This window comes from Gobio gobio, assembly GCF_949357685.1.
Source record: "Gobio gobio genome assembly, chromosome: 25".
Classification (NCBI taxonomy): domain Eukaryota; kingdom Metazoa; phylum Chordata; class Actinopteri; order Cypriniformes; family Gobionidae; genus Gobio; species Gobio gobio.
The window spans coordinates 28,441,199-28,453,382 of record NC_137121.1 but is presented as its reverse complement, the minus strand read 5'-3'; the positions used below and the strand labels follow the sequence as shown (position 1 = coordinate 28,453,382).

The 12,184-nt window shown below is 40.1% G+C and overlaps 1 protein-coding gene across 1 annotated transcript in view; it reads right to left on the bottom strand.

Annotated features, from left to right (window-relative positions):
• LOC307122055 (receptor-type tyrosine-protein phosphatase eta-like) overlaps positions 1-12,184 on the bottom strand; it is a 79,024-nt gene that overhangs the window by 34,312 nt on the left and 32,528 nt on the right. The window contains exons 7-11 of the mRNA XM_079809866.1: positions 9,864-10,127; positions 9,251-9,514; positions 8,668-8,922; positions 8,112-8,375; positions 7,504-7,767 (exon numbers count right to left, since the gene is read on the bottom strand). Of these exons, the coding sequence (XP_079665992.1) occupies positions 7,504-7,767; positions 8,112-8,375; positions 8,668-8,922; positions 9,251-9,514; positions 9,864-10,127 (1,311 nt within the window). The remainder of the gene's footprint in view (positions 1-7,503; positions 7,768-8,111; positions 8,376-8,667; positions 8,923-9,250; positions 9,515-9,863; positions 10,128-12,184) is intronic.

The window sequence follows — 12,184 nt, the reverse complement described above, 5'->3', positions numbered from 1 at the left end:
CCTCGAGCACCGAAGACATTTCGCTTGTACGTACACTTATACTACAAAAACAAAACAACCCGCTCACACACGTGAGATGGTCGTGTTAACGAGAACTACAACTCCCATAAGCCACTGCTTAGAAGCGGAACTACTTCCGTCTATTTCGTCACCTACTCATTCACAAAATGACTTACCACAAGTCACACACATTGTAGGTACGAAGGAAAGAGAATAACGCCCTATAAACACGTGCGAAATTACTCACAAATTTTGTAGAATAGGTTCACCTCTATAATCTGAGAAACTCCAGCTCCTATCTGCCAGAAAACACTAACTAATGCCTACCTAGTCTTCGAAGGTGTACCGGGCTCGGGGCGGCATTAAACGCTGAACTCAGTGACGATCAGTCAGACTGAAAGTCCGAAAGCGTACCCCCGACAGAGAGTTAGATCTCCACCCAGGATAACCCTCAAAAACAAGAAAGTAAAATAATAAACAAAACAACAAACAGTGTTCCGTCGGAAGGATTGCATACACAACCCAGCTGGAAACACTCTAACTAACCGGAGTTCTCATTATCCCAGCCCCCCCTCTCTTCAGGCGGCTGGAGAGGTTCAACACTGTAGGCAATGTGTCCACTACACAGTGTGCACCCCTGCATAAGCACTGTTAATTCAGCGCCAAAAAATCACTCAAAAATCCCGCCGCGGCCGGATTACCACCATGGACTTCCTTATATTCTCCCAGTTCCCTTGATTCAGGTGGCTGGAGATGTAAATATTGTAGTCAACTAGCCTGTGGTCAAACACGCTCGTCTGCACACTAACGCTGTTGCGCATTTACCCCTGTGGACTCGTTCACTGGCTTGCACCGGGAGTACTCTAAAAGCAAGTTTGCGCCCACTACACAGTGCGCGCCACTGCACATTACTTACAATGAATCACAAAAAGAGCTTTTTCTATGTAGGAAATGTGCCCACTTTACAGTCAGCACCCCTGCACCCAAGCACTTTTCACATAGTGCACTCGCCCCATGCGCGCCCACTGCAAAGCCTGCGCCGCCAAACATAAATACTATCCCCACAGTGTTACAAGCTCACAGTGTTACAGCACAAAGCAACCGGTTACCGGGTCCCTATTACTAAGCAGCCCACCCCTGAATCGAATTCAACCCCTGGCTTCACGAGCCCAGGCCTGCCAGGCCAGTCTTGGTATTTAAAATTGGGTTTTGAACATAATAAAACGAGGTTACTCGCTACAGTTCGCTTGCAAACCCCCCGCGCTTTCGTGCCGTGGTTGAGACCTCAGTGAGAAGCAGAGTGAGTCACGTGCTGCTAGCTCACTGTTAGAGAAGGGAGCGGTGGAATCCGTGCACCCGACTCTAAGCGAGTTAGGCTTTTACAGTCGCTACTTCCTCGTCCCGAAAAAGGATTGTGGCCTCAGGCCCATACCTTAGACATATGAACAAAGTGCTTATGATGCACTCATTCAAGATACTGACGGTGAAAAAACTGGCAAGCCAGTCTCTGGCCTGATGGGCAGAATCAGAGAAAAGGCTGCAGACGAGAGCGGTTATTCTATCGCTTGGAGCTTTCCTTCCGTACATAAAGGGTCACCACGTCTTGGTCCGAACGGACAACATGTCAGTGGTATCCTATACAAATCACCAGGGCTGTCAGAAATCAGACGCTCTACACATGATGAAACATCTCCTTTTATGGACAGAGTACAACCTGAGTGCCAGGTATCCTGAATCAGGGTCCGGATATGTTATCCAGACGTGACATTCCCTCAGGGGAATGGTCCTTTCACCCGCAAACAATTCAGTTGACTTGGAGAACCTTCGGCAAAGCGAAAGTAGATATTTTTGCCTCGGAAGACAATGGTCACTGCCCAATATTTTTCTCCAAACGCAAGGATGCGCTGGCCCATGTCTGGCTCAGACACCCTCTGTATGTTTTTCATCCGATCGTGATGTTGCCACAGGCCATCAGAAAGATCAGGGAAGCAATTTTAATGGACGCCAGCAGCCCGTAACTCCCAGCAACGAACACCGCGACGGACTATGCCGAGCCCGACACTGGTAAACTGCGATGCCGAGTCGGCTTTTGGACTCGAGTGATCGACTGTTGTGATGGCCACGTATCCAGACGAGGATGTTGTGCTGGCAGGCAGGAGAGTTCGTTCTATCTCTCTGCTTTCTGCCTTTCGATTCGTTTCTTGTTGTTGTTCATTTAAAGTTCCAGATGCCATGAACTATCCTTGTAAGCTCACCCATTTTGATTTTGTATTCAGTATGCATATTGAGACCGACTCATGGCTCTTAATATAGTTTCTTGGAATGTCAATGGTTTAAATGGCGCCATTAAGAGAACTAAATGTTTGGATTATCTAAGATCTAAACGTGCTTCCGTTGCATTAATACAAGAATCTCATCTAAAAGCTTGTGACACTCATCGGTTTCAGAATAAGTATTATAAATTAGTTTCTTTTTCTTCATCTGCTAAGAAAACTAAAGGGGTCCTGATCTTGATAGCGCGGCGTCTTCCCTTTTCCATACATTGTTCTAAGAGTGATTCAGATGGGCGTATCACTTGTGTACTTGGCACATGGTCCAATATTAAATGTGCATTTATCTCTGTATATGCCCCCAACGAATATGATTGCGAGTTTTATCAACAGCTTGTCCGTATGATTCTAAGTTTTAATGATTACCACCTTGTGATAGGTGGTGACTTCAATGCTGTGCATAATCCCCAACTTGATAGATCCCAGATATCTCGCTCTGATTTTGCCCCGTCGAAGCTATTCAATGATTTTATAAAACAGGTTAACGTGTGTGACATATGGCGGCTGAGGAATGATAGTGTCAAAGACTATACATTCTTTTCATCCCGCCACAAATCCTATTCGCGCATTGACTATCTGCTTATATCACCAGCTTATATCCCATTTATTGAGAATACGGATATATTACCTCTTCTTCTTTCAGACCACTCCCCAGTAACTTTAAGTCTTCTCCCATTTTCTATTTCCTCTGGGCGTAAACGCTGGAGGTTTAATACATCCCTACTTCATGATCAAGAATTTCTATTACAACTACGCACCTCCTTATTAGAGTTTATTGAGTTAAATAGGGGTTCTACGAATAACCCTCAATCCTTATGGGAGGTAACAAAATGCTTCATTAGAGGAAAATGCATTGGTTTCTCTTCTTTTCGTCAGAAATCTAGGAATAACCGTAAGAACGAATTGGAGAGACAAGTTCAGTCGTTGGAACAGGATCTCAAAAACTCCTATTGTCAAAAGAAGGCCAAAAAACTAAATGCACTTAAATCTGAGCTGAAAGGTTTTCTTTTATACAGAGCTGAATTTATTATGCATCGAACAAGGCAATGTTATTACTTCAACAGCGAGAGACCAAGTAAACTATTAGCATTACGGATCAAACAGATGGAATCTAGAGCAAACATAACCGCTATAAAGAGTGACGGTATTTTATGCACTCAACCTGAAGATGTAAACCAGACTTTTAAAAATTATTATGATCATCTATACACTTCTAATTCCTCTATAAGCTACGAACAATCAAAATCTTTTCTGCAACGGGTTAATCTTCCTAAAATTGATGAACTTCACGAGGAGATGCTTAACTGGCCCATGTCACTTGAAGAATTAAAACTGGCTCTGGACTCCATGCCAAAGAACAAAGCTCCAGGCAGTGACGGAATTCCCGCTGAATTAATTTCGGCTATTTGGGATATAGTATCACCACTTATACTAAATTCATTTAATTTCGCAATTGAACATGGAGCCCTCCATAGGGACCAAAACACAGCTCTCATAACCCTTTTACTTAAGTAGGGTAAGGATCCTTCAGATTGTGCTAGTTACCGACCTATTAGTTTAATTACCACTGATGCCAAACTTTTTGCTAAAACTCTAGCTCTTCGACTGAACAAATGTATAGATAAAGTCATTAACTACGATCAGTCTGGTTTTCTCAAAAAACGATTCGCATCCGATAACATCAGGCGACTATTACACATTATACATAGATCCAATTCTTATCCAGCCTCCTCCGCAGTCATTTCATTAGACGCGGAGAAGGCCTTCGATAGAATAGAATGGAGCTTTCTCTGGTCGGTCCTGGAACATGTAGGGGCTGGACAAGGATTTATTAAAATGATTAAAAAACTTTATAATAACTGCTCAGCCAGGGTTCTTACTGGCTCCTTAGTGTCTCAACCTTTCGCTCTCGGTCGGGGTACCTGCCAAGGATGTCCACTATCGCCCTTGCTTTTTACCCTATCAATTGAGCCGTTGGCTCAAGCTGTACGTCAGTCGCCAACTATACAACCCATTATCTGTGTAAATACTTTGCATAAAATCTCTCTTTATGCTGACGACATTTTGCTCTATATTTCCAATATTTCTGTGTCCGTTCCTGAATGCTTAAAGCTTTTTGAAAAATTTGGTTCTCTCTCTGGTTACAAAATTAATTGGAATAAATCTGCCTTAACACCTCTTAATGACTCAGCGAGACAGGAATCTAATAACCTACCTCCCATGATTCCTATAGTTAAACAGTTTACATATTTGGGTATCACCATATCTCCTTCATTTAATCTAATTTCTAAAGGTAATTATCAAACCCTTCTGAATAAGATCAAAGAAGATGTTTGATCGGTGGTCCCCCTTATGTTTAGCTCTTCATGGAAGAATATCCATTATTAAAATGAACATACTTCCTAGGGTCAATTTTCTGTTCTCTATGTTGCCTTTGGCACCGCCTGAATGTTTTTTCAAGGAGCTCAACACGACTATTTCTAGATTTATCTGGAATAAGAAAAAACCCAGAATTCGACTCAAGACAATGCAGCGTAAGAAACTTGATGGGGGTCTATCATTTCCTGACTTCAAATTATATAACATAGCATTTCAAATAAGACCAATTAAGACCTGGGTTAATCCTGATTCCTTGGTTCCATGGCGAGATTTAGAAGCCAACATTGCCCATCCTATTCGCCTACAAGATCTACCTTTTTCAGGTGTTTCTAAATGTTCTAAGAAAAATTTTGGACCAATTGTCGAATACACCCTTGATGTGTGGAAAAAGGTTGAGAAAATTATGGGAGGCCCCTTCTTATACACCAAGATAACTCCATTATGGAATAATACTTGTTTGCAGACTGGTAACAAACCCTTTGTTTTTAAAGCTTGGTCTGACTTAGGTGTTCACACCCTGAATGACATTTTCAGTGACGGGGGCATCAAATCGTTCCAGGACTTAAGTACAGAATTTTCTTTACCTGGATTCTCTTTCTTCTTATATTTAAGATTAAGGTCAGCCCTGAAAGCTTATGGGGTCCCCTGGGCTACTAGCATCCTGCCGCATCCCCTGTGGGTGTGGCTGGGCCCTGACACCCCCGTCAATGGCTTAGTTTCTGAGGTTTATAATTCTGCTCTTTTAATGCAGTACTCTTATATTCCAGCAGTCTACTCCTGGGAAAAGGAAGGTTTAGCTAAACCTGACTGGGGTGTGGTATGGGCCAGATTTTTCACTGCATCTAAGAACCTGGCACACCAGATGATTCACTACAAATGTATTAATAGAGCCTATATCACTCCTAGTGTGCTGTATAAGATGCATGTCAGAGCTAATCCATACTGTCATTTATATGATTCATCTATAGTAGGCTCTTATTTGCACATGTTTTGGGAATGCCCCACAGTGATTTCTTTGTGGACTTTTGTATGTACTGTGCTTTCGGACATTCTACATTTGGATATACCTCTGGACCCGGTGTTATTTCTACTTTTAGATGATTCCGCTCTCCAGCTTAATGCTCACCAAAGCAGGACCTTATTGGCAGCAAGCACTGCTGCAAAAAAGACTATTCTTAAGCTATGGATAGAACCAGCCACTCCTACAACTTTCCTCTGGTTATCTTATTTTAGAGACATTGTCTTACTAGAAGGTACCACTGCTAAGCTTAATGGCGCAAAAGAAAAAACTATTCAGAGTTGGTCAACTATTGCAAAGTTGCTGTTAGATAAATTGAAATGATGACATTCCATTTTTCCTTTTTCTCTGCATATGTATGCTCATGTATATTTTACTGTTTTTATTCATTAGTTATTGATTTATTATTATTTTAGTTATTGATTTATTGATTTATTTTTTTGCATTGCAGACACTTTTCATGGCATCTGTTTGTACATAGTTCATGGAGACATTGATAAGTTCCTGATTGAGAATAAATTCAAATAAAAATTTTGATAAAAAAAAAGAAAGATCAGGGAAACCGAATCCACAGTGCTATTAATAGCTCCGCTGTGGAAAAAACGAATATGGGTCTCCGAACTGACTCAGATGTCAGACACAGCCCCATGGCCGATTCCGCCGAGGAGGTCTCTAACTGGTGTACAGCACGAAACCTCGATGCACACTCGTGCGAGGTGGCAGAAGTGCTCGCCTTCCTTCAAGAGCTAATGGACGCGGGTCAATCCCTCCTCCATGGTCAAAGTATACATTGCCGCCATAGCAGCTTATCATGCTCATGTCGCGGGACAATCACTGGGGAAAAGCGAGCTTATTGTACACTTTCTTAAAGGGGCAGGAGGCCGTCCACTTTTATCAGATTCTTTAAATTGGAGGCTCCTGCTTTACAGGCTGGGATTTTCTCCATTTGATAAGCTCTATCAACCATTCTATGGGCCTGAATTACTTCCTATCGTGTCCCATTCTTCATTACAAATTGTTTTCACAAACATGTGTTACATTATACCATAAGCCCCGACTATGTCCGGTAAGGTGTTTCATACGGGCCGATCCTATTCTGCCTTTTTCATTCCCTTAAATGAGGCCTACTCTTGTCGGCCTCACCAGGGATTCACGGTTATCCATTTTTAGTGTCTCTGGTTCCTCAGACCTGGTTGGGTCAGTCAGCATGCACAACGTTTTAAATTGGGTTCCCATACGCAATATGAGAGACTTCTCGAAAGGGAAAGTACTCGGTTACTCATGTAACCTTGGTTCCCTGAGAGAGGGAACGAGTATTGCGTTCCGCGCCGTGCTTGTGCTTCTCAGGGTATCGTTTCAGTCGATTTTTAAACCTGAATCCTACGGTCAAACGCGGTCTTATATAGCCTCAGTATGCTAATTCAAAAGACCCTTTTCGGTGGGTTTTTCTGGTGTGCCTTATTGGCTCGCTCTCTCAGCCACCTCGTCATAGGTTCAAAGGCGCGTAGCTCGCTCTGTTGTTCTGCTATGCAGCGGCACTGCGTTTTGTATAGATACTTATATGAATAAAAGTTTTTTCATATTCTCGAGAAAAGGAGCTTTTCCCATACGCAATACTCGTTCCCTCTCTCAGGGAACCGAGGTTAGGTGAGTAACCGAGTACATTATAGTGCATTTACAAATTATTAGAAAATATCTATTTATGGGTCAGAAGTGAATTAGTTTAACTTGTTCTATTTACAGTAGCAAGAAACATATATTTTAAATTCTACATACTGGTATATTGTGAGATGCAGAAAGTTTCGCCTTCTGTTGATCTATCCGCTGCCACAGCAGTGATGCAGAATGTGTAATTGACTCCAGCAGTCAGATCAGTGATATTATAGGAAGTGTCTCTAGTTTTTGTGTCATTTCTGTTTGTTTTATCATCAGTCCATTGAAGTTTAAAGAAAGATCTATTTCCAACTGGTTCATGCCATGTCAGAAACACAGATGATGTTGTGATGTTAGACACTCTGATATTTCTGATCACATCTGGCTCTGTGTGAGGGAGAGAGAGATCGTAAATGGTGATATTAAAAAAAACATCACACAGGACACGAGTAGAAATGCATATAGGACGAGAAATTAACTGGTCACCAAATTAAGGAGTAATAGACTGACAAGGGGGAAGGCATTTTTTCTGATATGTACTCTATAATGTGAGCTTTGGAATGATATTTGTACTAAAATGAATGAAGACAGCGCATGAGTGGGACTGAACATGGGTATAGTTACAGTGCATTTACAAATTATTAGAAAATATCTATTGGTGGGTCAGAAGTCAATTAGTTTAACATGTACTACTTACAGTAGCAAGAAACATATTTTATAATTCTACATACTGGTATATTGTAAGATGCAGAAATGTTCTCCTTCTGTTAATCTATCCGCTGCCACAGCACTGATGCAGAATGTGTAATTGACTCCAGCAGTCAGATCAGTGATATTATAGGAAGTGTTAGAAATTTCTGTTACATTTCCAGTTGTTTTATCACCAGTCCATTGAAGTTTAAAGAAATATCTATTTCCAATTGGTTCATGCCATGTCAGAAACACAGATGATGTTGTGACGTTAGAGACTATGAGATTTCTGATCACATTTGGCTCTGCGTTGGAGAGAAAATAATTATTCACAAATATTGATTAAAAAAATTACAAAAGACAAGCAAAGTATTAATACATAACTTTTCGGCCAAATTAAAGAATAATTGACTGACAAGGGGTAAGGCATTCTTCTGATATTTAGTCTTTAACAGAAGCTTTCGTTAGAGAAGGGAGCAAATAAAACTTCTTGGACATGGAAATAGTTCTCATGCTTTTTACAATTTACAAGAAAAAAATATTTGTGGTCAGAAGTCAGTTTAAATATAGCAACAGATATTATATAATTCTACATACTGGTATATTGTGAGATGCAGAAAGTTTCTCCTTTTATTAAATTATCCGCTGCCACAGCAGTGATGCAGAATGTGTAATTGACTCCAGCAGTCAGATCAGTGATATTATAAGAAGTGTCACTAGTTTTTGTGTTTGTTTTATCATCAGTCCATTGAAGTTTAAAGAAAGATCTATATCCAATTGGTTCACTCCATGTCAGAAACACAGATGATGTTGTGATGTTAGACACTTTGAGATTTCTGATCACATCTGGCTCTGCGTGGGGAGAAAAGAGCAATTCACAAATGTTGATTTAAAAAAAAAACAACAACAACAGACAAGCAAAGTATTAATACATATAGGAGGAAATGTGAACTGGTCAGCCAAATGAGAGAATAATTGACTGACAAGGGAGAATGCATTATTCTGATATTTACTCTTTAACGGAATATTTAGATAGAGATTTGCACACAAAAAATAAGGGAGCAAAAGAGTCTTGGTGGACATGGAAATAGTTCTAGTGCTTTTACAATTTACTAGAAAAAAATATGGATGGTCAGAATGTACTATGTAGCAAGCAACAGATATTTTAAATTCTACATACTGGTATATTGTGAGATGCAGAAATGTTCTCCTTCTGTTGATCTATCCGCTGCCACAGCACTGATGCAGAATGTGTAATTGACTCCAGCAGTCAGATCAGTGATATTATAGGATGTGTTAGTAATTTCTTTTACATTTCCAATTGTTTTATTATCAGTCCGATGAAGTTTGAAGAAAGATCGATTTCCAGTTGGTTCATTCCATGTCAGAAACACAGATGATGTTGTGATGTTAGACACTGTGAGATTTCTGATCACATCTGGCTCTGCGTGAGGGAGAGAGAGACACATCGTAAATGGTGATATTAAAAAAAAACATCACACAGGAGACGAGTAGAAATACATATAGGACGAAACGTTAACTGGTCACCAAATTAAGGAGTAATAGACTGACAAGGGGGAAGGCATTTTTTCTGATATGTACTCTATAATGTGAGCTTTGGAATTATGTTTGTACTAAAATGAATGAAGACAGCACATGAGTGGGACTGAACATGGGTATAGTTATAGTGCATTTATAAATTATTAGAAAATATCTATTGGTGGGTCCGAAGTCAATTAGTTTAACATGTACTATTTACAGTAGCAAGAAACATATTTTATAATTCTACATACTGGTATATTGTGAGATGCAGAAATGTTCTCCTTCTGTTGATCTATCCGCTGCCACAGCACTGATGCAGAATGTGTAATTGACTCCAGCAGTCAGATCAGTGATATTATAGGAAGTATTAGAAATTTCTGTTACATTTCCAGTTGTTTTATCACCAGTCCAATGAAGTTTGAAGAAAGATCTATATCCAACTGGTTCATTCCATGTCAGAAACACAGATGATGTTGTGACGTTAGACACTGTGAGATTTCTGATCACATCTGGCTCTGTGTGGGGAGAAAAGAGCAATTCACAAATGTTGATTTTTAAAAAACTGCAACATATAAGCAAAATATTAATACATTAATACATAGGAGGAAATATGAACTGGTCGGCCAAATGAGTGAATAATTGACTGACACAGTAGAAGGCATTATTCAGATATTTACACTTTAACAGAATATTTAGATAGAGATTTGCACAAAAAATAAGGGAGAAAAAGAGTATTGGTGGACATGGGAATAGTTCTAGTGCTTTTACAATTTACTAGAAACAAATATGGATGGTCAGTATGTACTATGTAGCAAGCAACAGATATTTTACATTCTACATACGGGTATATTGTGAGATGCAGAATTTTTCTCCTTCTGTTGATCTATCCGCTGCCACAGCACTGATGCAGAATGTGTAATTTACTCCAGCAGTCAGATCAGTGATATTATAGGATGTTTTAGTAATTTCTGTTTCATTCTGATATACGTATGTTCTCCTCCCTTGGCTCTGGCCCTCCCTCCCATTACTATGTATCCCATTTATGTAGTGATTGGTACTCGCGTCACCGCTGACGTTGTTTTTTAGATCACACGTCAGTGAAAAACCAGGAGGTCCACCAATTGACCGTTCGCAAAGACCCGCCCCCTTTAGTTACTGTTGCTATGTCCGACAAGCCATGGCGCTCTCACACCACACACGTTCTCACGTAGAGAAAATACATCACGGAGCAAAGAGGACACTGACAACACTCAGACAGACAGGACAGAGCAAGTTACTTTTGATATGAAACAAAGTCTCAAATTTGAAATTGTCATATTTTTAAGAAATTTAAATACAGTTTTGTGGCTCTTTAATGTATCGTGATCGCTGTAGCGCCTCAGTTAAAGCTGCTCGTGAACTGATTATATCTTCCTTATAGTTCATTGATAAGCATGAAATAAACATGAATGAACACTAAAAGAAATGTTGTTTCAACCGCGGAAAGACTTCAGTACACACCGTTTTTCCAAGTTCAAGTCCACCAACGTTAATCTACTAACTCTCCTGACTGCTTTGTCGGACAAACAGCAGATTTGGCGATGTGATTGGTCAGATCGTCTGTCAATCAAACTTCAATACAGTTGAAAAAAAAGGCGAAGGGTGAATTGATCAATTGATCAGCACTAATAGCTGATTGGTGAAACAACCGGTAAGGGGCAAAAATCAATACTGATTAGTTTTTCTGGGTTGCGCCCATTGCTGGAGCGGCTGAGAATGGTCCGCTGTCATCATACAGTATGAGAGCGGCCTCTAGAGGCGAAATCACTGACGCCTTGTGCTGCTTGTTTTGACACATGATGCTGTGCACTGCGCAGAGAGCGCTGACACATCAGGTGCGCATTTAAAGCAAAAATGTGTATACAGCACACTACAGTACATGTTGCCATATCTTTATAAAGAAAAATTTTTGATGACTAGATGCAGCATTAGCAGAGAAAGAACAACAGTATGTTTGTTTGCCGTCGAGGCTGAGAGGACGCTAACATTAGAAGTACCTCAAGCATTTAAAACAATGTGACAAAAATACACAAAAGTCCGACCCAAATGTTTAATTTCACAGTTGTTACCATCTATTTGCATTAGTTTATGTCCAGATGGTCACTTTTATGCATTCATTAGCTGACGTGAGAAAGCAAATTGATATGTTCATGAAGCCGACAGAAACATATACACAAAACAGAAACACATTCGATTTCAGTTTTTTTTTTTTTTTTTATCATAATTTTAATTAGATAATCGTCAACTGTTTGAAATGCCTTTGCGTAGATACACTATATTGCCAAACGTTTTGGGATGTCTGCCTTTACATGCACATGAACTTTAATGATATCCCATTCTTAATCCGTAGGGTTTAATATGGAGTTGGCCCACCCTTTGCAGCTATAACAGCTTCAGCTCTTCTGGGAAGGCTTTCCACAAGGTTTAGGAATGTGTTCATGGGTATTTGTGAACTTTCTTCTAGATTTGTGAGTACAGGCATTTGTAGAATAAGGCCTGTTAAAATTATTTTCTGTAGAATTTGTTCTGTGTA